This window comes from Taudactylus pleione, unplaced genomic scaffold, assembly GCF_031769625.1.
Source record: "Taudactylus pleione unplaced genomic scaffold, aTauple2 ptg000154l, whole genome shotgun sequence".
NCBI lineage: Eukaryota > Metazoa > Chordata > Amphibia > Anura > Myobatrachidae > Taudactylus > Taudactylus pleione.
The window spans coordinates 4,451,268-4,478,043 of record NW_028284556.1 but is presented as its reverse complement, the minus strand read 5'-3'; the positions used below and the strand labels follow the sequence as shown (position 1 = coordinate 4,478,043).

Genomic DNA, 26,776 nt, shown 5'->3' with positions numbered 1-26,776 from the left:
CGGAGGCACTAGCGGTGGTGGCGGGCTCCCCCTCTCAGGAGGCATACCCCGCGTGTCCACTAGACCACCAATGAGTAATTTTCCAGCAGCGTGAACCAGCGTCCTGTGGGTTAAATACTAGCCAGGGAAGAGAACCTTGTCTGTCTAGTGGCTCCTCCCCTCAGCTCAGCGTGCCTTTCCGCTCGGGTCTGACAATGCTGAGCTGCTTCCTCCTTTGGCCACTACTCCTCTGAGGTCTCCGGGGGCCATCTATTTTTCTCTGGTGTCAGCGCAGATCGCTCAGGCAGCGTGTGGACCGGTCCCCCTGTGTACCTCTCCCCTGCTAAATGTCAGTGTACACAGCACTATAGCCCTCCCAGGCACTGAATCTGGGCAGGTTGATTGTAGTTATAATGGTGCAGTGAGTATTCTTCTGCATGGTTTGTGACTTTTGCTATTGCTGACTGTCTGTGCTAATTCTGTCAGTCTATACCTATCCTTTTTTTTATCCTACAGCCCTGGCAGGTGTGTGGGGGAAGGGCTTCTCTCTGATCTCACATATATAAATTCAAGTATTTGTGAGGTCTGTCTCACACAATTGCTTACTACACGGTGCCATATCTGTGAACCAGTGTGTTGCACGCTTGTGGGTATTTTTCCAGTGGTCCGCCTTTGTGCTTCCCAATTATTTATATTTATATATCTGTATATATATTTATATTATGTCTGACAAGGAAGTAGAGCGCTCCGCTGCTCCCATTCTGTTCTCCTGCAGGCACTGCAGGAGTAATTAAGGAGGATTTCTCACAGGATGGGGTGCCATCAGTTGTCTGGGCCCTCCAATCCCCCAACTATGGGACAGTATCCTCCTTGGACGGTGTTTTCCCAGGTGCTGGCCTAGATAGCGGATTGCCTGGCGGTCCCAGCACCCCAATTGGGGTTACCCCAAACTGCTATTCTCCCGTCGCTGGGTATCTCGCAATTATTGCAGTCTTCCCCTGGGCCTAATGCTGTTAATGCCTAACCAGGGGTGCCGCTATATGTGCAGCCTACTCAAGTGGCGCAGCAGTCGATCGTCCCTTTTCAGGGACTCTCACAGGCGGGGCAGCTACCCTGGGTGGATGTGTTTTTTAGTTCATTCCAGAGTTTAGCGGCCTCTTCTTCAGCGTTTTAATCTATTCTAAAGAGTGACAAGCCCCATAGGGCATCTAAATGCCCTATTGTGTCGTCCCAGTCTACGCTACTGTCAGACTCGGATGTGTCTTCAGATGACGGGAAATTCAGGACTCTGACTCGGATTCTCCTGTCTGGGAGGTGGTAACTAAGGGGGTCATTCAGACCCACTCGCGAGCGGCAGTACGCTCGCAAGTGGGTCGATGTTCCCCACTGCGCATGCGCACGACGGAGGGAGCTCCGTCGTGCGCATGCGCGAGACCCGGCGAGCGACGGACTTTCCATCGCTCGAGGTCTCGCACCAAAGGGGGCGTGCTGTCGATGTTGATTGACAGCACATCCCCTTTGGTGGGCGAGCCGGGGGCGTGCCTGCCAGACGGAGGCGTTCCCATGGGAACGCCTACCGTCTGAAGCCGGCCCCGCTGACATCACTAGTGATGTCAGTGGGAGTGATTTTGGCTCTGATAGAGCCAAAATAACTCCTGGCCTTGCGGCTGGGAAACCCGACCGCAGGGTTTCCCTCGCAAGTCCGATGGTCGCGATGGTCAAGACCATCGCGACCATCTTTTTGCACTCTCGTATATGCCGTGGGTGGTGACCCACAGCTGTACGAGCATCCAGGAGGACTCTCCATTTTAATGGAGGAGGGCCCTGATTCAGAGCGAGCGCTCTGGTCAGAGCGTCCGGCTCTGAATCAGGGCCTACGTCTTCTATTAAGGTGACAGCATTGGTACGGGCAGTGCAATCCATCCTTGACATAGAGGATGATGCCCCGGCCCCTAAATCCAAATTTCAAAAAAGACTAAAGTGGTTGTAGCTGTTTTTCCTTTCACTGACCAGTTGACTGACCACATGGCAGAGGCCTGGCAGTTGCCTAGTAAGAGGTTCCAGCCACAGAAACGTTTGGCGTCTAGCTACCCGTTTCCTGCAGGGCATTGCAAGAAATGGGGATCCCCGCCTGCGGTGGATTCTCATGTTACTCGCTTAATCACAAGTGCTATGCTGCCCTTATCCTCCATCTCCTCCCTAAAGGATTCTACGGACAGGAAAGTAGAAACTTGCTTAAAGACAATTTATTCTCTCTCGGGGGGCTGTGGCCTGTCCGTCTATGGCTATCTCCTGGGTAGCTAAGGCAATTGAGAGCTGGGCCAATGTACTTGAGGACAACCTTACTGAGGAAGCTCCTGAGGTCCAGAATGCTCTGGTGGGACAGATGAGAGATTGCGCTACCTATATTGCAATAAGCGGCTTTGGATGCCAGTCTGCTAACCTAAGAGTTTTGGCTGCAGCTGTCTCTGCCCATCGCCCTTTGTGGTTACGTGCTTGGAGGGCGGATGCTGATTCCAAGAAAGGCCTGGAGGCCTTGCCCTTTAATGGGGAGTTATTGTTTGGCCCTGATTTGGACAAAATTGTAGACACCCTGGCAAATTCTGCTTTTCTGCCTTCAGCTACTGCGCCTTCCAAGGCTAGGACCTCTGCATCTCTGTCCTTTCGTGTTCAAGGAAAGTCCAAGGGTCTGTCCTTCTCCAGGCAAGCGGCCACTAAGGCAGCCTCTAAAACTGAGAAGCAAGCTTGGGGTGCTCGACAACCTGCTTCCAAACCGGTGAATCAACCCTCTGCCTGATGGGATGGGCCTCCCCCTGATGGCCAACTACTTCTATTCCCTAGTGCTGGTACAACACCACCACAGATGCCTGGGTACGAGAAGTTTTCTCTCGGGGGTACATCCTCTCCTTTCGTCACAGGCCTCCCCACCAGTTTTTCTGCACAGGTCCTCTTTCAAGCGAAGCCAAGGCCCTGCAGATTCAGGAGGCCATAGAGTCCTTGCTGAGAGCAGGGGTTGCTATTCCAGTCCCGCCTTCTCAACGCGGGACAGGTTACTACTCTACTCTGTTTCTGATTCGAAGCTGAATGGGTCTCATCGGCCTATTCTTAACCTGAAGTCTTTGAACAAGTTCTTCAGAGTGCCCAAGTTCAGGATGGAAACTTTGCGTTCCATCATTCTGGCTATGGACCCTGGGGACTACATGGTTTCCCAGGACGCATACCTTCATGTTCCCATAGCGCCTTCACACCAGCGGTATCTGCGGTTTGCTATACGGCAGTTCCAGTTTCAGGCTCTACCCTTTGGCCTCTCCACGGCCTCAAGGGTATTCACCAAGACTATGGCAGTCATGGCTGCCCATCTTCGGAGCAAAGTATATGGCTTTTTCCGTATCTCGACGACCTCCTGTTCTCCAGAGGTACTTCTACAACATCTACACCTGACGATCTCTTGTCTGCAAGCGCGCGGGTGGCTAATAAATTGGAAGAAATCCTCCCTAATTCCCTCACAAAGGATGGACCATTGGGGAGCCCTTCTAGATTCTCGGCAGCCGAAAAGATCTCCCTGCAACTGCGTGTGCATAGTTGCCTGAACAGTTGCATAGTGTCGGTTCACTCGGCAATGCAGGTTCTGGGGTCCATGGTGTCGACATTCCACATGGTGGAATATGCCCAGTTCCATTCCAGGTCCCTGCAGGTGCTGATTCTATCCAAATGGAACGGGCTGCCACACCGCAACTCAGATGCTGGTATCAGACATCTCATCTCACCAACGTTCGCCCCTTTTGGATCCCGGACTGGGTTCTCCTGAAGGGCCATGTATCGGGCCTTCCAGTTGTCAAGTAACGTTCTTCACTGAGGAGCTGTGCATGTTCAGTCCGACAACGCCACCACGGTGGCGTACATCAACCATCAAGGGGGCACTCTCAGTCGGGCAGCAATGACAGAGGTGTCACGCATCCTGTCTTAGGCGGAGTGCCATCTTCCAGCCATCTCGGCAGTGTTCATTCCAGGAGTCCTCAATTGGGAAGTAGACTTCCCCAGCCGTCACGTTGTGCATCCCGGGGAATGGTCGCTTCACCAAGAGGTGTTTCAGCTCCTTGTGGAAAAGTGGGGCCTGCAGGAGGTGGACCTCATGGCCTCCTGTCACAATCACAAGTTGCCTGTGTACGGGTCCAGGACAAGAGCAGCACAAGCAAGTCTGGTGGATGCTCTGGCGGTCAGGTGGACCTTTCAGTTTGCGTATATCTTCCTTCCGATATCCCTTCTCCCTCGGGTTCTTCGGAAATTCAAGCAGGACGGTGGCGAGCTTATGCTGGTGGCCCAGACGTCCTTGGTACTCAGATCTTCAGAGTGTCTCCATCGACACTCGGTTTCTTCTGCCTCAACGTCCGGACCTGTTGTCTCAGGGTCCCTGCCTTCATCCGGACCTGGGTTGTCTGTCTTTGACGTGGCTCTTGAGACATCCATCTTAAGGTCCAAGGATTTTTTCTAGCTCAGTCATTGGCACGAGGCTTCGTGCGTGTAAGCCTGCCTCTGCCAGGGTTCACCACAGAGTGTGGCATTCTTATTTTCAATGGTGTGCCTCGAGACATTACGATCCCCAAGTGTTTTGTGTTTCTAGGATTTTGCCGTTCCTTCAGTCTGGTTGGATTTTGGCTTTCACTTGTCTTCTCTGAAGGTTCATGTCTCTGCACTGTCTGTGTGGTTTCAGCGTAGGATTGCTCCTTTACCAGATGTCCGCACCTTTTTCCAGGGTGCTCTATTCAGCCTCCCTTTGTGCCCCCAGTAGCTCCTTGGGATTTGGCGGTGGTTCTTCCGGGCCTCCATTTGAACCCCTTGAGTCTGTGGAGTTCAAGTGGTTGACTACTAAGACTCTCTCCTGGCGATTGCTTCGGCCAGGAGGGTTTCGGAATTGGGGGTGCTTTCCTGTCGTCCTCCCTTTCTGATTTTTCACCAGGACAAGGCAGTGCTTCGCACTAGCCCTGTTTTTTTGCCTAAAGTGGTTTCTAAGTTTCACATTAATAAAGATATTGTTGTGTCGGCCTTTCAGTCACCTGACCTTTCGACTGGTGAGGCTTCCTTGGATGTGGTCCGTGCTCTCAGAATTTATGTGGACCGGACTAGTTCGGTTCGGAAGTCGGATTCCTTGTTAGTCCTCGTTTGGCTATTTCTGAGGCTTATACTCAGGAGGGCTTGCCTGTTCCAGCCTCTGTTAAATCTCATACTACTCGGTCTGTGGGCCCCTTGTGGGCTGCTAGCCGTGGCGCCTTGGCTGTTGAGCCTCTGTAAGGCGGCCACGTGGTCTTCCATCCAGACCTTTATAAGGTTCTATGCCTTTGACACCTTCGCCTCTCAGGATGCTTCCTTTGGGCGCCGGTTTCTCCTTTCAGCACAGGAGCGTCCCCGCCCTTAATTGGACTGCTTTGGGACATCCCCAAGGTCAACCCTGTGGACCCCATATGGACCCTGAAGTAGCAAACAAGAGATATGGTAAGAACTTAACTTTATCTCTGTTTCTACAAAGTCCATAGGGTCCACAGGGCGCCCGCCTGATGCACCTGGCTTCATATGGGCTGTGTGACTGGTCACCGGTTTTTCGTCTCCCTTTCTGTGAGTATGGTTTTTGTATGTTCCAGTCTTCCTTCTCTCTGTTTTTCCTCCTCCGGCCTTGGCCACTTACCAACTGAGGTGCCTGTGGCTTGGGGGTGGGTATAGAGGAGGATGGACCCAGTGCATCCTGGGAGCTAAAGCTTTAACTGCGTTGTGCCCATGGATCCAGATCCAGCAATACCCCAAGGTCAACCCTGTGGACCCTATGGACTTCATAGAAACAGAGATAACAAAGGTAAGTTCTTACCATATCTCTTGTTTTGTGAGGTCAGTCACATACTGTTGCGTGCTGCACTGTGCCATATTTAGGCAGCAGGTCCCTGCAGCTTACCCAAGCATAAGACAGGACCAGTATATTTCTTCCCTGCTAGTATTTGTACATACTTGTGGATGCATTGTACCCAGTGCCATATTGTGTGTTGTTTTACCCTGCAGAGATGTCTGACAAGGGTAATGCAGCCATTCTGCATTGCACCCATTCTGCATTGCACCCATTCTGCATTGCAGATTATGTAATGCAGTTTTCAGAGAGGAGGATTTGATTCGGGATGGGTTATGTGTGAGGTGTTATAACCCACCGTGTAGCTCAAACCCCCCGACATCGGTACAGGAGCCCCATTGGGCGGTCTTTTCACAGATAATGGCCTCCATTGCAGGCCGCCTAGCATTACCAGCTGCTTCTCCTCCTATGGTGCTACCACAGCAACCTGTAGTTCCCTCACAGGGACTACCGCTCATTATGCAGACCCCTTCTGTGTCACAGCAGGCTGTCATTCTCACTCTGGGATTACCACAGGGTATACCTCCACCAAGGGTGGATGTTTTCTCTACTTCAGTGCTGCAGAGTTTGGCAGCTTCCTCTACAGCCATTCAGGCCATGTTGCAGAATGAGAGACCTGTACGGCCAGCTAAGCGTCCTATAGTGGCTTCTCAATCCACTCAGCTATCAGAGTCTGAGATGTCATCTGATGATGGAGAAGTAGCTGACACCTCTAACCCAGACTCCCCTTTGCAAGAGGGAGAGACTAAGTCTAGGATTAATATCCCTACCTTGGTGCGTGCGGTCAGATCCATATTGGTTATAGAGGATGACGAGCCAGCCCCTAAATCCAAACACCCTCTATTTAAACAAGTAAGGATGACTTCGGCAGTGTTCCCTCTGTTAGATCAGCTAGTGGACCACATGGCTGCTGCCTGCCAATCGCCAGGTAAGAGGTTTCAACCTCAAAAACGTTTGGCCTCATGTTGCCCGTTTCCTGAGGCTCATTGTAAAAAGTGGGAATCACCACTTGCAGTGGATTCCCATGTTACAAGTTTGATTAGAAGTGCAACGTTACCTATGCCTTCCATTTCTTCCTTGAAAGATCCTACAGATAGGAAAGTGGAAACTTGCCTGAAATCAATATACTCTCTTTCAGGAGCTGTTCCCGCCCGTCCATGGCTATCTCCTATTTATCTAAGGCCATAGAGTGTTGGGCTGATGCATTTGAGGACTCCCTCGGAAACTCGAAGAATCATGTGTCGCTAGTTGGCCACATCCGGGATTCGTCTGCATATATCGGCGAGGCCACTCTATATACTAGTCTACTGACCTCCAGGGTCTCGGCCGTGTCTGCTCGCCGCTCCCTGTGGCTGCGCTCTTGGAGTGCGGAGGCCGATTCTAAGAAAGGCCTGGATGCCTTACCCTATAATGGGGAGATTTTGTTTGGTTCAGACCTGTACAAGATTGTGGATATGTTGGCAAAAATCTGCGTTTGTGCCTTCGGCATCTGCTCCTTCAAAGTCTCGAGCCTCCTCCTTTAGGTCCTTTCATCCCCAAGGTTAATTTAAAGGGCAGTACTTTCCTTGACAGTCCACTGCTAAGAAGGCTGCCAATCCTAAGAAACAGGCCTGGCGCACAAGACGTCCAGCTCCAAGCCTGACGGGACGGGCCTCCCTCTGGGCGACCCCAGAGTGGGAGGCCGACTTCTTCAGTTCACTCAGTGCTGGTGTCAAACCACCAAGGACGCTTGGGTAAGAGAAGTGGTCTCTCACGGATACTCCCTCTCATTCCTTCGAAGACCTCCTCACCAGTTTTTCTGCAAAGGCCCTTCTTCAGACAAGAACAAGGCCTTACAGATCCAGAAAGCCATACAGTCCTTGCAGGCAAGGTTAATTGTGCCAGTTCCACTAGCCCAGCGAGGGAATGGTTACTATTCTACCCTCTTTCTGGTGCAGAAGCCGAATGGATCTCATCGGCCTATCCTTAACCTCAAATCCCTGAACAAATTTCTCAGGGTACCTTATGCTCCATCATACTAGCTATGGAACTTGGGTATTTTATGGTATCACTGGATATTCAGGACGCATGCCTACATGTCCCTATAATGCGTTCTCATCAGCGTTATTTCCGATTTGCTGTACTACAGCAGCACTTCCCGTTCAGGGCGCTACCCTTTGGCCTATCCACTGCTCTAAAGGTGTTTACCAAAGTTATGGCCATCATGGCGACCCATTTGCCGAATCAGGGTATCCGTCTACTACCATACCTGGACGACCTCCTTCTATTGGCAGGTTCTCCAGAAGTGCTTCGCCACCACTTGCAACTGACAATTGCCTTTCTACAGGTGCACAGGTGGTTGATCAATTGGAAGAAGTCCTTCCTGAATCCCTCGGAGTGGATGATTCATCTGAGGGCCCTCCTGGATTCTCAACAGCAGAGAATTTTTCTGACTTCAGACAAGATCTCAGCATTACAACTATGGATACTCAGATGCCTCCACAGAGGCCGGGTGTCAGTACACTCGGCAATGCAGGTTCTGGGATCCATGGTGTCCACCTTTGATGGTGGAATATGCTCATATACTCCCAGAGGTGGACCTCATGGCCTCCCGACACAATCACAAGTTACCAGTGTACGGGTCCAGAACAAGAGATGCCGAGGCAAGCTTGGTGGACGCTCTGTCAGTGAAGTGGACCTTCCAGTTTACGTACCCGTTTCCTCCAGTCTCCCTTCTTCCTCGAATTCTTTGGAAGTTCAAACAAGACGGAGACACTATCCTGCTGATGGCTACAGCTTGGCCCAGACGTTATTGGTACTCTGATCTTCTGAGTCTCTCCATCGACACTCCGTTCCTACTGCCTCAACGTCCGGACCTGTTGTCTCAGGGTCCTTGCCTTTACCAGGATCTGGGTCGTCTGTCTTTGACGACGTGGCTCTTGAGACATCTCTCCTAAGGTCCAAAATATTCTCTCGTTCTGTTGTCAACACGATGCTTAGAGCGCGTTAGCCGGCTTCTTCTAGGATCTACCACAGAGTGTGGCATATGTATTTCCAGTGGTATCGTCCTAGGAATTACAACTCCCAGATGTTTCGGATTTCCAGAGTCCTGGCCTTCCTTTAAGCTGGATTGGACCTCGGACTCAGTCTGGCCTCGCTGAAAGTGCATGTTTCTGCACTGTATGGTTCCAACGTAGAATTGCTCCACTCCCAGATATTCACACAGTCCTCCAGGGTGTCCTCCGGATTCAGCCTCCCTTTGTCCCCCCAGTGGCTCCTTGAGATTTGGCAGTAGTTCTTCGGGCCCTCCATTTGAACCACTGGCTTCAATAGACCTTAAGTGGTTAACAGCTAAAGCTCTCTTTCTTCTGGCAATATCATCTGCCAGGAGAGTGTCGGAGTTGGGGGCGCTCTTCTGTTGTTCCCCCTTCCTGATATATCACCAGGACAGGGCTGTGGTTCGTACTCGCTCCTGAGTTCCTTCCTAAAGTGTTTCTAGTTTCCACTTTAATAAGGAAATTGTAGTCCCGGCCTTTCAATCACCAGACCTCTCGGCAGGTGAGGCCTCCTTGGATGTGGTACGCACCCTCAGGATTTATGTGGACCGTACCAGTTCCCTTCGGAAATCAGACTCCTTGTTCGTGCTCTATGGATTTCACAAGAAGGGATCGCCAGCCAATAAGCAAACATTGGCTAGATGGCTTCGTATGACTATCTCAGAGGCGTACCAGCAGGATGGCCTGCCTATTCCGGCTTCTGTTAATGCTCATTCTACTCTGTCTGTGGGTCCCTCGTGGGCAGCTTGCCGTGGTGCCTCAGCAGTTCAACTGTGTAAGGCGACCACGTGGTGTTCTGTCCAGACCTTTCTAAGGTTCTATGCCTTTGATACCACCACTCAGGCTGCTTCCTTTGGGTGCCGGATTCTCCTCTCAGCGCAGGAGGGTCCCCACCCTTAAAAGGACTGCTTTGGGACATCCCCAAGGTCTCCCTGTGGAGCCTATGGACCCTGAAAAAAAAATTTGAATTATGGTACCCCGCCCCCGAGCCAGATGTACCTCAGTTTGTAATCAGACAAAGGCCGGAGAAGGCCAAGAGAGAAGGAAGACTGGAACACTCAAGAATCACATTCTTACACAGAAGACTTCGAAGAAAGAGAGTTAACAAAGGTAAGTTCTTACCATAACTCTCATTTATTACTATGTGTAGTTAACCTGGTGTTTTGGACTTATTATATATAAGCATAGTTACTGCACTGTTGTCAACTTACAGGGGTCTGTGTGTGTCTGACAATTTATTTTATCTTTGGTTTATTGGCAAAAAATTTGATGTTTTGGGGCCAGGGCTTTTTTGCATTTAAACAAATGGGTGAATAGGAGTCTACATGTACCTCTGTCTTTTCTATTCATTCAGGGCTGCACTTTTTTATGGGAATTTAGGTAGCTATCTGTTTGGAGTAGTCTTGTCTTTTTTTCTCAGTATGGATAAGCCAGACAAGGATTCTAAGAAACAGATCATTGTTTATAATTGTACAAAGTGTGAGAAAAAATTGCCAAAATGTACGGACCAAAGGTTGCTCTGTGCTGGTTGTTCATAGTGAAATCCTTCACCAGGTTGTTTGGCTGATCAGTCGGTGATGCCTCATTGGGCTAGATCTATGGCGGATGACATAGGTTTGATTACATCACTTTTAGGAAAATTATATGATACCCTGTGCTCAAGCTCCTTCTTTGGCTGATCCCTCAATAGAGCCCAGATGGGCCCAAAATATGGGACGATGTCTCACTCAGGTGGCGAAGTCTCTAAATAAATTGGCACCGTCTGTAGGGGCCACAGCCGTTCAAAAGCGGTCACATTCCTCTGTAGATTTTCCTGGAGAAGAGGCTTCAGCTACCTCTTCACAGGAAGAAGGGGAATTTGATTATGACTGGGAGGACACCTCAAACTGGGAGGGTGGACTCCCAGTCAGATTCAGGAGTCTCTATGTTGATACATGCAATTAGGGAAACTCTGCACTTACAGGAGGCAGCTATACCAGAGACTAGTGCAGTTTAATTTTTTAAATGTAATAAGAAACGTGTTTTGTTTTTTTCCCCAGAATTTTCTCATTTTGAGGAAATATTCTAAGAAGCCTGGTTAAAACCAGATTAAAAATGTTGTATTCCAATAAAATGTAAGGGTCTTTATCCCTTTTCAGAAGAGGATACCTATCAATGGGAATTACCACCCATGGTGGATGCCCCTATTGCTAGGTTGGTCAAGAATACGGTTATTCCCACTACTCAGTCTGTAACTTTGAAAGATCCTCGGTGATCGTGCTGAGCGAAAACAATTTATGGGCCCCAGGGACCCCTCACTTTAAGAAATTGGGGTCCTACTCCACTATTTCTGGGTACCTTCACATATTATGGGGGGTGAGGGCAGATAGCAGTTGGGATAGAGGGGGTTAAGGTCAAGCAGCAGTTTGGGTACAACTTGGGGTAGAGGGGAGTAAGAGCAGGCAGTGCTGGGGGGAGGGGATAAGTGCGGACAGTAGCTGGGGGACAAGGGGCAAACAATGCTGTGGGTATAGAGAGCTAGCGCAGTACTGGGGGCCTAATGAGGGGTTTAGGGGCTTTCACTGGCATTGGCAAACATTTCAGCAAACTCTGGCACTGCACAGTAGGATCCCAGCAAATACTATGAGAACCCTGGCACCACACAGAAGGTCCCCACCACCCACTGGTGCCACACAGAAGGGTCCCAGTGAATATTGGCAGAACCCTGTCACCAAACAGAAGGGTCCCAACACAGTGGCACCGCAAAGAAGGCTCCTCCTACACACTGGGATCACCCAGGCACAACACAGAAGGCTCCCACCAGCTCAGGGAAGACTCACAGTATGTAGTGTACTTGCTAATAATACTTGCTGTGCATATACAGTATAGCGTATATGTGTACATTAAAGTATGCATAAACACCCACCGTACCTATGTATATGGTGGACTTTGCAAGCTAAGAAGGATACATTAATATATTCCTCTCTTACGATGTACTGTGCATATGTAATTTACTCCTTTTGCTATTAAAAAAATGCCACTGCATCCATCCATCCATTTACTGTTGGAAAATAAGGATAAGAACCCATAAGCATCGGGCAGCAGCTGCTCACTTACTTGAAGATGTTTGGGCTCGGGAGGAGAACGGGGGATCCGGTGCAGCATGTCGGCAGTGTTGTCTGCTGTACGCGTACAGGCATGGTGTCAGGGAACGGGAGCCGCGAAGAGAGCCCAGCAGCATCATGTGACCGGGAGGCATAGGTCTCAGGCGCTGATTGGAGAAGACGGGCACCAGCGGAGCTTGGCTAGCAGTGATGCTGGGACCCGGAACAGCAGCCAGAAGCACAAGGACGCAGGTAAGGTGGTTCCCCGCTCGTAGGGCTCTTCTCCAGTGTCTAACTCAGGAGAGGAGCACCATCCTTCTATAGTGGATGTCCCTTCTTTGGTCAGGGCAGTCAAATCAATCCTAAATAGATAGGATGATGAGCCAGCTCCTAGACCTAAGACTCCAGTGTTTAAACACCAGAAGGTGATAAAAGCTGAGTTTCCTAAGTCTGAGCAGCTCACTGAACTTATGGAAGAAGCATGGAGAAACCCGGATAAACTGTTCCATGTTGCAAAAAGATTATTATCTTTGTATCCTTTCCCACCTACTGAATGTACTAAGTGGGAAGTCACTCCTACGGTGGATGCTCATATGACACATTTAGTCAGGAGTGCTATCTTGCCTATACCGTCAGCATCTTCCCTTAAAGATCCTACAGATAGAAAACTTGAACCATGTCTTAAATCAGTATTTTCATTGTGTGGAGCTATTACCCGGCCGGCTATGGCTGCGGCTTGGGTATCCAAGGCTGTTGAAGAATGAACGGGGGCACTGGAAGATATGCTACTAGAGAACAGCTGACATACATCTCCCACATACGGGAAGCGGCCTCCTATGTGGGAGAAGCTGCAATAGATGCTGGGCTCGTGGCTTCTAAAGCAACAGCAGCTTCGGTTGTTTCTCGTGGAGCCCTTAGGTTAAGGTCCTGGAAAGCAGATACGGAATCTAAGAAGGTCCTGGAAAGCAGATACGGAATCTAAGAAGGCTCTGGACTCCTTACCTTTTTAGGGAAACATAATTTTTGGAGCAGAATTGGATAAGATAGTGGCTACTTTGGCAGCCTCAAAATCTGCAGGTCTGCCATCAACAGCTACATCAAAGTCTAGGCAGTCGTAGTTTCAGTCCTTTCGCCCTCAGGAAAGAGCAAAAGGACAGCCTTCCTCCAGACCATCTAGTTCTCGCAGGACCACCAAACAGCAAACTAAAAGGTCCTGGCTGGTCGGACGTCCACCTCTAAGCTGGACGACAAACCCTCTGTCTGATGGGGCGGGCCTCCTCCTGGGGGATCCCAAGGGGGGAGGCCGACTTCCATTTGTGGACTACTGGCATGAAACAACAACAGACACATGGGTCCGAGAAGTGGTCTCACAGCGGTATGCCCTCACCTTCCAGAGGCATCCTCTCCAAACTTTTTTTTGTACAACTCCCCCATCAGATTCTATCAAGGCCTAGACCCTCCTGGAGGCCATTTACTCCCTACTGCGGACAGAGGTGATAATCATAGGTTTTGTGGTTCAACAAGGAAGGTCTATTTTTGGTTCAGAAACCAAATGGGCCTCATTACCCTATTCTAAATCTGAAAACCCTCAACAAGTTTATCCGTGTACCCAAGTTCCGTATGGAGACTTTTGACTTTCCTGGACATTCAGGATGCGCATCTGCATGTGCCTATTACACCGTCCCACCAACAATTTCTACGGTTTGCTGTCCTGCAACAACATTACCAATTTCAGGCACTGCCCTTTGGTCTATCAACGGCCCCTCGGGTCTTCACCAAAATAAAGGCGGTTATGACGGCCTACCTCAGGTGTCAGGGAATCAGAATACTGCCATACCTGAACGACCGTCTGATATTGGCACAGTCTCCAGCTGTTCTGCAACACCATCTTCAACTGACCATTGCCTGCCTACAAACGCACGGTTGGATCATCAATTGGAAGAAATCCTCTCTTTCTCCAATACAGCGGATGGTACATCTGAGGACACTTCTGGATTCTCAGGAACAAAGGGTGTTTCTGCCAGAGGAAAAGATTTCGGCACTATTATTTTTGCGAATGCGCAAATTGCTCCGCAAACGAAGGGTATCCATTCTATCAGCGATGCATGTCCCTGGGTCAATGGTATCCACCTTCGATATGGTGGAATATGCTCAGTTTCACTCCAGGCCCCTGCAACAAATGATTCTCTCCAGTTGGAATGGGCAGTATCATCGAATAAGATCCCAAAGGATCCTTATTACTCTGGAGGTTCATCTCTCTCTCGCAGTGGCTACAAAAGGCTTATCTGGACAAGAGTAGCCCATTCTGGATTCCAAATTGGATGCTCCTTACCACGGACGCCAGTCTTCGCGGATGGGGGGTGGTGATAGGACATCATACCTTTCAGGGAAGATGGACAAAAAAGGAAAGTCACCTGCCCATAAACTTCCTGGAGCTTTGCGCACTATACAAAGCGCTCATCCTGGCACAGGCCCTACTCCAAGGCAGGCCGGTCCAGATCCAGGCCGACAACACGACCACAGTAGCCTATCTCAATCATCAGGCAGCCATGAGGGAAGTGACAAACATTTTGATCTTGCCAGAACGTCATCTTCCGGCTATCTCGGCAATAATCATCCCGGGAGTCCTCACTGGGAAGCAGACTTCCTAAGTCGTCAGGACATACACGCCAGAGAGAGGGCTCTCCACCCGGGGGGTTTTCAACTCCTGGTGAACAAATGGGGCCTACCAGACGTAGACCTCATGGCCTCACGTCTCAACCACAAGCTCCCCATTTATGGGTTCAGGATCAGAGATGCCACAGCCGCCTTCGTGGATGCTATGCCATGACAGCACCTTGGGTTTACCAGCTGGGTTACATACATATTTCCTCCTCTGGTAATGTTACCAAGGGTAATTCAGCGGATTCGACTGGTAGGCTGGCCAGTTATTCTGGTGGCTCCAGATTGGCCACGCCGTCATTGGTATGCAATTCTTCAGTCCATGTTGGCAAACATTTCTTATCGTCTGTCTCTGCATCAAGATCTGTTGCATCAGGATCCATGCCATCACCCCAATTTGCATTGCTTGGCTTTGATAGCATGGTTCTTGAATCCAAAATTTTTAGGGCCAAACTGGTTTTCAGAGTCTGTGGTGAAACCATGATGCAGGCTCATAAACCAGTTACTCCGCTGATTTATCATCGTATATGGAAGATATACATATTTCTTGGTGTGAACACCAAAAGTTCAGGCCTGAAATATTGCAAGTATTTCGCCTCTTGTCTTTTTTACAAGAGGAGTTAGGTGAGGGTCTGAGATTGTCCTCTCTTAAAGGACAAATTTCCCTGTTTCAGAAGACATTGGCCACCTTTCCAAAAGTTCAGACCTTCTTACAAGGGGTTCTTCGCATACAGCCTCCTTATATACATCTAGTTCCTCCTTACGATTTGAATATAGTCTTGGAGGCACTCCAAAAAGGCACCATTTGAGCCTTTGGAGTCTGCAGAATTGTGATATCTTACTCTGAAGTTTGTTTACCTTTTGGCCATTGCCTTGGCCAGAAGGGTATTGGAATTAGCGTCTCTTTCCTGTAAAGCTCCGCTTATTATTTTTCATGAGGATGTTACGCACTAAACATTCCTTTCTGCCAAAGGTGGTATCGGCTCATTAACCAAGATATTGTTCTTCCGGCTTTTTACCAGGATTCAGTGTCTAGTGACGCTTCTTCCTTAGCACTGTTGGATTTGGTACGTGCATTACGCATTTACTTGGACCGTGCTGTGTCTTTGAGGCGTACGGATTCCTTGTTGGTGTTGATTGATGCACCAAAAAGAGGCTGGTCCATCGCTAGATGGGTCACATTTTCCATTAGGCAGGCATATCTGTCCTCGAATGTGACGGTTCCAGCCTCAATTCAGGCTCACTCGATGAGTGCTGTCAGAGCCTCTTGGCCTGTACGGCATGGTGCCTCGGTGGAGCAGCTCTGCAAAGCAGCTACCTGGTCATCCATGCACACATTCACAAAATGTTACCGCTTCCATACATTCGGCTGGGATGCCAGTAGAAATTCTTAGAGCGGTCGGTTCCGATGCCCCCCCGCCCCCCTAATTGATTGGCTTTGGTATATCACCCAGATGTAAGGCATCCCCCAGATAGATGAAAAAAGAAATGCGATTTTAACTTTTTACCGTAAAATCTCTTTCCTTGAAGTCCATCTGGGGGATGCCGAGGACCCTCCCTTGTTTGTTTTTTTATACTGGATACCTGTTGGTCTCTAGTTTCTTAGTCCTTTCCGTGGCTTTCTCCTGGCTTTGTTAAACATTAGACTGAGCTTATGGTGGAAAGAGAGGGGTTATATAGGGTGTGGAAGCCAGTCTTCAAGTAGCTAGTGTCCTACTCCACCCATCACTGTAAATAACCCAAATGTAAGCCTTCCCCCAGATGGACTTCAAGGAAGAGATTTTACGGTAAGTAAAAATCGTATTTTTGTGTGATGGCATCCCAATCACTAGTATCAGAGATGTTCAGATTGGGCTGACTTTATTTTGAGCCAATGGGGTATATTTACTAAAGTGCAGGTTTTTAGAAGTGGAGATGTTGCCCATAGCACCCAAACCGATTCTACTTTTATCTAGCACCTTTTAGAAGATAATAGCTAGAATCAGTTTGGTTGCTATGGGCAACATCTCCACTTCTAAAAACCCGCACTTTAGTAAATATTCCCCCTTGTGTAGGAGCTTTTAATGGTTTAAGAGTTAGGTTTAGGGTGAGGGAAGGGGGGGTTAGGCTCCACCAGGGGGGAGGTTAGGGTTAGGCACCACTAAGGGAGGGTTGGGGGGGGGGGGGAGGGGAGGGTTAGGGTACTTACCAGCCCCAGTCAGGATCCCGACAGTTCGGGCTTCCAGCGTCGGTATTTAGTCCGCCGGCAATACATCCGGCAGCATTACATACCGATTCCATTTAGGACAAATCAACCATGTTGCATTGATTGGTGTGAATTCTATGTGCTGTATTTCTGCACTGCATTTTATTTACATGCAAGCCTACCATCTGGGGACATAGAAAATCACACAGTGACGGAATGCAATGATAACTTGCCACACTGGGGTTGATGCAGAACTGGTAGCAAAATGGGGCTAACTTCCTCACGCCCTTCTGGTGTGAGTTGGTAAGCTTAATGGGAGTGGTATAAGAGGTTGATTAGTTCTGAATGTCAACAGTACAAAGGTCAACTATCATTCTGCAGTCATTCATGTTGACAGGGTTAAATGGTCAGCTCAATAAAAAGGTTAACACATTTTGTTTTTGTTATTTTAGCCTAACCCTAAACATCATGAAAAAAATGTGACAACCTTTTGAATGTGTCGACCATTTAAACCTATCAACCTAAATACATATCTACAGGATGATGGCTGACCTGTTGACCTTTTTACTGTTGACATTCAGAATGTGTCGAACTTCTAAATGTCGACCAATCGACCGGTATCAGGCTTTACATACGGTTAGGTCCATATATATTTGGACACTGACACAAATTTTTTGTTATTTCAGCTGTTCACTAAAACAAACTCAAATTACAGTTATATAATTAATATGGTTTTAAAGTGCAGACTAGCAGCTTTATTTTGAGGGTATTCACATTAAAATTGGAGGAAGGTTTAGGAATTAAAGCTGTTTAATATGTAGCCCCCTCTTTTTCTAGGGACCAAAAGTAATCGGACAATTAACTCAGAAAGCTATTTTATGGACAGGTGTGGGCTATTCTTTTGTTATTTTCTTTATCAATTAAGCTGGCAAAAGGTCTGGAGTTGATTCTCAAGCTGCGTACACACTAGGTCGACTTACTAAATAATCTGCCCGATGTGCCAGGCTTGTCAGCTCAAATGGGCAGGCATTTAAATCGCCCAGCCAGTTGAGCTGTCAATCACCGCTGGGTCCCACAGCATGTGTACAGGCGATCAGCGGGTCGCCCGTACACACCAGAAGATGATAATATATCTTTTGAATATATTGACCATCTGCTGTGTTGTACAGTAGATTGGATATGTCTGTGAACTACGTCATTCACAGATATATCTGCTGTACACGCCTGGCGATGTACTATAGACTGGGTGTCTGCTGTACACACCCGGCGATGTACTATAGACCGGGTGATATATCTATCAGTGTGTACCTAGCTTTAGTGTGACCTCTGCATTTGAAAGCTGTTGCTGCGAACCCACAACATGCGGTCAACAGACCTCTCAGTAATAATAATCCATCAGAGAGATAGCGGGAACATTAGGAGTGGCTAAATCAACAGTTTGGTACATTCTGAAAAAAAGAATGCACTGGTGAGCTTGGCAACAAAAAAAGGCCTGGATTTCACGGAAGACCACAGTGGTGGATAATTGCGGGATCCTTCCCATGGTAAAGAAAACCCCCTTCACAACATCCAGCCAAGTGAAGAACACTCTGCAGGAGGTAGGCATATCCATATCCAAGTCTACCATAAAGAGAAGACCTCACGAGAACAAATACAGAGGATTCACCACAAAGTGCAAAGCATTCATAAGCCTCAAGAATAGAAAGGCCATATTAGCCTTTGCCAAAAACATCTAAAAAAGCCAGCCCAGTTCTGGAACAGCATTCGTTGGACAGATGAAACTAAGCTAAACCTGTACCAGAATGATGGGAAGAAAAAAGTTTGGAGAAGGCTTGGAATGGCTCATGATCCAAAGCATGTGAAGGCATGGGCATGCATTGTTTCCAATGACACTGGGTTACTAGTGTTTATTGATTATGTGATACAGCAGCCAGATTAATTTCTGATATACATAGGAATATACTGTCTGCCCACTTTCAGCCAAAATCAAAGTTGATTGGATGGCACTTCACAGTACAGATGGAAAATAACCCAAAACATACTGGGAAATCAACCCAGGAGTTTTAAGGCAAATGGGGGAATTCAATTAGCTGTGATAAGCCATTTTTCCGCAAAGAAACGGCTTATCGTGCAAATTAGTTCTTATCATGTAATCCTATTAGCCGCAAGTCTTCGCTGGTGCAAATTCTCCATACCATTTGCCACAAAAAGTTTTCACCACCTCCTGAGTAGGTAAAAAATTTGCCAAAATCCCTATTTTTAGGTAAAGAAAAAAAAAAAAAAAAGTCGGATTCTCTGGGACACCCTCCTTAATGACTAATTAAGAAAAAAATAATTTTTAAATTAGCTCATTTGGCCAATAATGACGTCTAACTTTTGTGGTAAAAGAGTGCAGGAAAATGGGATAATTGTTGTGGGACAGGTATATGGGGGGGTGCTATTTGAATGGGGCAGGTGTGTTTTAGATTGCAGGTGTGTGTTAGAGGTATATTTTTAAGGGTTTTTTTAAGTGGCTTTAAATGACACAATTATATAGTTATAGGCATTTGTATGCACCCCCAATTTAAAAAGAACAGTTATTTTTCAATAAAACATTGCTTTCTATAATTTTTTGACTGTTGGATAAAAATGCATAGAACAGCCATTTGACGCAATTTATAAACCCCAATTACCTGTATTGGGTCACTTATACATTGTATAAGTTGTTATCGTATATATCAGTTTGACTTTTTTTTGGAGTACAGGAAGATTTCCACCTATATAAAACTGCAAAGACTTATCACACAAATGCCGCATTGCGACTTTTGCAATAGGATTGTGCGATAAACGGGAGTGCGATAAGTGGAATTAGCCTGCGAAGGGTGTGATAACTTAACACCCGTTAAGTCTTCACATTATCATGGCTAATTGAATTCCCCCAAAGAAGTGGAATGTTTTGCAATGGCCAAGTCAATCACCTGATCTCAACCTGATAGAGCATGCATTTCACTTGCTGAAGACAAAACTAAAGGAAGAAAGACCCACAAACTAGCAACAACTGAAGACAACTGCATTAAAGACCTGGCAAAGCATAACAATGGAGGAAACCCAGCATTTGGTGATGTCCATGCCATGGGTTCCAGACTTCAGGCAGTCATTGCCTGCAAAGGATTCTCAACAAAGTATTAAAAATGAAAATTGTATTTATTATTATGTTAACTTGTCAAATTACATTTGGGCCCCTGAAAATAGGGGACTGTGTAGAAAAATGGTTGCAATTCCTAAACATTTCATACAATATTATCATTCAACCCCTTGAATTCAAGCGGAAAGTCTGCAGTTCAATTGCATCTCCATTGTTTAAATTCAAATCCATTGCTTTGGCGTACAGTGCCACAATTATGAAAATTGTGTCAGTGTCCAAATATGTATGGACTAGGGAAGCCAATCACGCCCCATATTTGTAATCCCGGGATTGAAAAAAATCTCAAATCTGGGATTCCTGGGATTGGCCCTCACAGGAAAATAAACGCACACATTGGCCCCCACAGGAAAGAAAAATAACACATTCATTGCCCAAAGCCCCCCCACAGAAGACTGATCTGTCACCTGACCTCACCTGCTGTCACACTTTCACAGTCAGCAAAACTAACAACACACAATGGAGTCGCCTCTAGCGCGTTTCAGCTGATATGGGCTTTCTTCTGGGAGTGATGTCTTTGACAAACCAGAGACACCTCTGGTTGTTTGGTCTCCTAGAGAGGATGGTCAGTACAGAGCCCCTGTTACTCCAGTAGCCCAGCTCCTGTGACTGGTCCCAAGAGGAAAACCCTGGGTACAAAAAAGAACCGGAAATTTCAGCAACAACTAAGGTGCTCAGACATTAAGATTTTTCTGTAGACCAGCGGGATGCCGCTGTCTACATCACAGAAGGCAACAGTCATTTAGTTTATTAATGGGATCACGCTACCAACGGAACATTGCCTATCATTTTTGATGCGCATTCTAGACAATTGTACATCATTCAGCAGGTGACCACTTCTCTCATACTGGTTGCAGTGTGAAAAGTTTACCATCCTATTTACATTCAAATGACAATAACGTTATTAATGACAGGTGTCCTTTGCACATCTCCATTATTACTGTCACTCTGTCACTGTATTGCTAATTATTGTTTTTAAATATTCGCCAGTCATTTATTTTTTTGTGTATCCACATCTGACTATTTCTACTCTTTACGGTTATATGGATATACACTGGTTGTCTGATTTATAAGTTAAGAACACTACAAAACATTTTATTACATTACAATACCAAAGCGGCTGAGCGCAGCACATTTCCACTTGATTATGTTAAAATTCAGATTGAATTGTTTGTACTCACTCTATTTTCTTAATCCTTAAATTTTTTTGTGCAATTGTATTTCTACATCTATGTAAAAAAAAAATAAAAAAAAAAAATGGAAAAATCGCAACAGCAACCTTTATCTTTATTTTATGTCAAGAAATATTGCAGATTACGATTTCAACGTTATAGTGTACTTTATTTCATTCTTGAGATATATAATGTACATTTTACTTTACTGTTCAATAAACAGATTATAAAAAAAGTTCAGATTGAATTCATGTTTATAGCTAGAGTCTAGTCTAGTAGTTGCACATATGCACTATTATAGTTATGCACAGGAAAAGATAGGTACTTTCCACGTACAATAAAAAGCCATGATATACACATACAAACGTGTATTTATAAAACAAAAGCTTGCACACAACTCACGGGGATAGGCTCAGTTAATTCTCACAATGGTTATCTGCCAGGTTAGTGTTATTGGTGCAAGTTAGTTATTAGATCCTTGATTCTAAAGCTCAAGTAATCCAGTGTGAGATATTATTGTAGTTGTAATATTATTGGGGCAACTAAACTGGGTTCTATAGAACTGATGTGGGCAGAAAAGGATTATATTGATTATACCAATATGTTTTGTAAGTGAAAATAAAGCACAGAACTTATCTCTAGATTTTTAACAGTTACTTATATAGCACCAGCGGGATGCTGTCAGGAAGCCGACTGTCAAATCCTGGCATGTATCTAATGATAGGCGTCGAAATCCCGGTTAGGGACTCCTGGGGGGACTTAGGGTTAGGCTAGGGGAAGGGAAAGTTAGGGTTAGGCACCCCGGGGGGAGGTTGGGGTTAGGCACCACCCCCGGGACACTTTAGGCTGCGGGGACGGAGGGGTAAGGTTTAGACACTTAGGGGGGGTTAGGGTTAGGCACTAGGGTGGGAGGTTAGGGTTAGGCACCCCTAAGGAAGGGTTGAGGGGGGGTGGTAGGGTTAGTAATACCTTAATCCCCTGTCGGGATCTTCACTCCTGTTGGTCTTCCGGCGTCAGGATTTGAACTGCCGGCCAAAGGAGATCAGCTTAGCAGCTGCATTTAAAATAGATTATAAGGGTGAATGTTTTAGGGAAGACCAATAAGAAGACTGTTGCAATAATCAATGCAGGAGATAATGAGTGCATGAATTACAGTAAGATACGGGTGTATTCTGAATTTGTTTTTTAGATGTATGTAACAGCGAGCCTAATTCAGACCCGCTCGCGAGCGCTGAGTGGGTCTGACTTAGGCCCTCTGTTACATACATTATCACAAGTGATGTCAGTGGGAGTGCTTTCGGCTCTGATAGTGCCAAAAGCACTCCAGGGCTTGCGGCAACGAGACCCTACCACAAGGGTCTCGTCGCAAGCCCGATGGTCGCGATGGTCTTCCTGGCCGCTCGCTATAGCTGTGGGTGGTCACAGCTATAGCGGGTCGATGAGGAGGCCGCTCTAAAAACTCTGTCAGAGCGTCCGGCTCTGAATCAGGGCCAGAGTTTGGAAATAGATTCAATATTGGCACCAAAGGCAGCGGTCTTGTGGGGTTGGGTTGATTGTTTTGTTAGCAACAGTGATAGAGATATAAGGTTGGTAAATAATTACTGACTGGTGGAAACATTATTAATTCTGTTTTGGAAAGATTAAGTTTGAGGTGGCGATATGACATCCACGGTGAAATGGCAGAAACATATTCAGTAATGCACGCCAATTCAGATGGTGATAAATCTGGGGAGGATAGGTAGATTTAAGTATTGTCCGCATACAGATGATATTGAAATCTGAAAGAGCTGATAACTTTGCCAAGAGACGTGATATAGATTGAGAAAAGCAGAGGGCGTAGGACTGAACCTTGCAGTACTCCAACTAATAGAGGTAGCGAAGAGGAGGTGGATCCAGTGAAACAAACATTGCAAGAGTGATTTGATAAGTAATATGAGAACCAGGATAAGGCTGTCTCCTGAAGACCTAAGGATTATAGTGTTTGTGGAGGAGATGAACTAAGCCTTAGGGATGGATAGATAAAGTATCAACCAATCAGCTCCTGTTACTTTATAGGCTGTGTTTAAAAAAAGGACAGGAGATGATTGGTTGGTACTTTATCTCTCTCCGCTTTATATTTCTCCAAGGCTTAGTACAGTACATCTACCCCTGTATGAGAAGAGAGTGGTCAACAGTGTCAAATGCAGGAGAGATATCCAATAGAATAAGAAGTGAGTAATGGCTTTTAGACTTAGCAGTGATCAAATAATTCATTACCTTAGTTAGTGCTACCTCTGTGGAGTGTTTGGAACGAAAACTGGACTAAAATGAGCCCAATAAGTTGTACGAGTCAAGAAAGAATGTGAGGCGGTGTAAGCAAGTTTCTCAAGTAGCTTGGAGGGGCATGGGAGCTGATAGATCAATGGTAATTTGAGAGAGAGTTTAGAACCACAAACATCAGCACTACTTTAAAAGTGCGTATCCACTCTCCGATTAAAATGAGCGATTGAACAATAACGACATCGTTATCGTTCAATTGCTCATTAATCGTTCATAAATTGTCCAGTAAAATGACGTAAACGACCAGCGATGCGCGCTCCCGCTGGTCGTTTTCGACATCGCTCATCACCTGAACATGGCTGTTAACCTGACGATATCATCAGGTTGAGCATGTTTAGGGATGAGAGAGGGTGCCTGCACTGAGACATATCGATATGTTCAGTGTGGGCACTGCACAGTACAGTGAACGACTGAACGATAACGATATCTGTATCATGCAGTCCTTCATTGTCGGCAAGTGTATACGCGGTATTACACTTCAATCCCATAAAAATTGCATTTTTTAAATTAACATAAATCATTCTCTCAGACTAGACTTACCTGATTTAACATGGAGCTAATGTTGCTGTACTGTATTGTTGTCCACGTTCAGCTATCCCTCTTTTATAGAATATCATTAGACAATTAACATTAGACAGGCAGTGATCCTACAAATGTAGATGTAAAATAAAAAAAATACAACAGCAGCACCCATCTAAGGGTCCATGGAGGTCTTTTGGCTAATACCTTGTAAGATACTAGTAAAGATATCCGACATATGCCAGACCACCACGGCCCGCTGCTCTGCCCCGACACCTCTGTCCCGCTCTGCCTCCCGCCCCCTCCTACAGCTATACTTACTTGTTCACAGCGGATCCTCTCTATCTAGCGTCTTCCCGGTCTCCCTAGTGGTGGGGAGATGGGACAGACTTTAGGAGGGGGGGGGGGGGGGCGACTCCATTGTTAGCGCCAGTGGCTGTCAGTGCCTGGTGTCCGACGGCACTGACTATTGTTGTTCTGTTCGGTCGCGAACAAAAGTGTGCGCAAACAGTAGGTTTGGTGCCCTAACCTGGACTTTAGATGGATTTAGCCATTTTACGTGGCTAAACCCGGTCTACTTGGGGATAACGAGTGATAATTAATGGGCACCCAAAAATAATTGAATTGCAACATTGGATGCCCATTAATTAGCGCAACTTAAAAATAAAAAATGTAATCGCCCCCTAGGAGATTATTATATAAAATATGTAGGTGTACATTGAATTTTTTGCAAGAGGATCTTTTATTCAACCATAGGCTGTGTAAATGTATAAATGAATACTGTAGCTGCTCTACAGTAGGGCAGAGAAATGCCAGATCTTCTTGCTAGTTTTCATTATTATTATTGTTATTATTGCTGCTGTTTTGTTTTTTAGCTGGGTCATTCCATGCCAAATCATCACAGCTTCCAACCCAATCGACTCGGGTTCATGATTAATTTTACTTGACCTTACAAGCATAAATTTTAAATTTTTTGTCATGTTTGCAATCCTGTAACATGAACAGCGTGTATCTCTGAGGACTAAAATTTTACATATGAAAGTTACTTTGTCATCTCTTTTGATTACTGCCGATGTTTGAAGGTTTTGCCATTGATGGCAGTGAGCCAATTCTTTCCTCCCATCGATGGCAAAGTGGAGCCCGATAGTTTTTATCTGCTTATGAACCAGAACTTAGCCCTGCTGCTAAGCCCCGCCCCCTGTTTATTTTTTTATTATTATTAGCCCTTGGCTTACCAGACACCCGGCAGCAGTGGCCATCGAGTGGTGCAAACCATCAATGGTTCACCACAGATTGATATTGTACCATAGATGGTTATCACCGATGGTGTCATCTATGTTGACCATCAATTGAAAACCATTGATGATCATCCCTAGAACACAGAGAGACACTACAAGACAAGTCTGAACATGCCAGTTGCATGGTTAGTGCAAGAAGGGGATCAACTGCAGTATTTAATATTTTTTTTACTCCTGTTTCCAAAGGCTTCCCAAAATTAAACTTACACCAAAGATTGTATTTAAGTGTATAACATACTTTATGTACAAAAAAATTAAACATACACTTTTTTTTTTAGATATTCAAGGTCAATGGTTATGTCATGTGACATTGAAATGTAAAAGTCAATATTTAAATATAAAACCATTTTATATGCAAACTCTGGTCCCTTGGCTTCAAAACAAGGCCTACCACAAAATCTGAGACTGGTTGAAAAGTTACTTTTTTTGTGATGATTTGGCAGGGAATGACCCAGCTGCTAATTTGTTACTACTGCTAATTTCAATAGAGCAGAGAATCACCAGATCCATTTACAATCTTTTTTGTTTGTTTTGCTTCCCTTATAGTGCAACCAGATTTTAGGCATGTTAGAGATGACAGTTTCAAACCTGGAAAGAAAAAACTCTGTGATTTCTTCCAAGGCGTCTTCTGATTCTTCCTGAGAATACAAGCTCTCCTTCCAAGTGGTTTATTTTTTAAGTTTGTTACTTTTACTTGTAAATTTATCATGCCTTTAGTTTATCTCAACCATATATATATATTTTTTTTGCTTTTTTCAATTTAACTTGATGTAAATATAGCTCATTGTTGCAATAAATGTCTTATGTTGAATTCTATTGCTTATTCTCTATCAATGCTTTAGTTTGTATTTGCTAAATGCATAAATAAAGTATTTTACAATTTATCAGAATGTATGTGAAAAAATGTATTTAGGTTAGCAGACACAGACTTTGTTTATTGATCCTATAATATATAAAATAAGTCTTACTTGGATTATTTGAATATATAAAATGGAAGAGAATAGCGCTATGGGTATATGCAGCACAATAAAAATAAATGTAAACAATGTGGTTGGGTTAATAAAAGTAGTATATCATTATATATATTTCCATAAAAACATTCAAGTATATTTGGTAAATATGAAAAATATAAACCAACTAATTGAGGCTCAAATAATTAAAATATTCCATAGACCGGTCTATTCAGTGGGAGTAGATAAAGTTATGTCCATTCTACTTGGGCATTTTTTTTTTAGAATTGAGGTATACTCCTTTAAATAATAAAAACACAGTCACTGGGTATAGTGAACAAATAGGTAATATTCCGGTATAAGTCTAGAAAGTAGGAAAGTTATTACCCAGTTTATGAGGTGTTGTATGGATCCTGCTGGCAAGATGCTCCGTCCGTAGTGGTGCAGGAAAACGGCAGATCCGGGATGGCAAATATTCTCCAATAAAGAGTGCTGTTCCTGAGA

General features: G+C 45.8%; 1 protein-coding gene across 2 annotated transcripts in view; it reads left to right on the top strand.

The window, feature by feature from the left end:
- The window catches only part of LOC148521861 (protein Mis18-alpha-like), a 48,712-nt gene extending 22,568 nt beyond the window's left edge, over window positions 1-26,144 (top strand). The window contains exon 4 of one of the 2 annotated variants that reach the window (XM_088474470.1): window positions 25,869-26,144. In XM_088474470.1, the coding sequence (XP_088330596.1) occupies window positions 25,869-25,964 (96 nt within the window). In that variant the 3' untranslated portion in view covers window positions 25,965-26,144. The remainder of the gene's footprint in view (window positions 1-25,868) is intronic. The other variant, XM_088474469.1, reaches the window with a different exon arrangement.
- The last annotated feature ends 632 nt before the right edge of the window (window positions 26,145-26,776 follow it).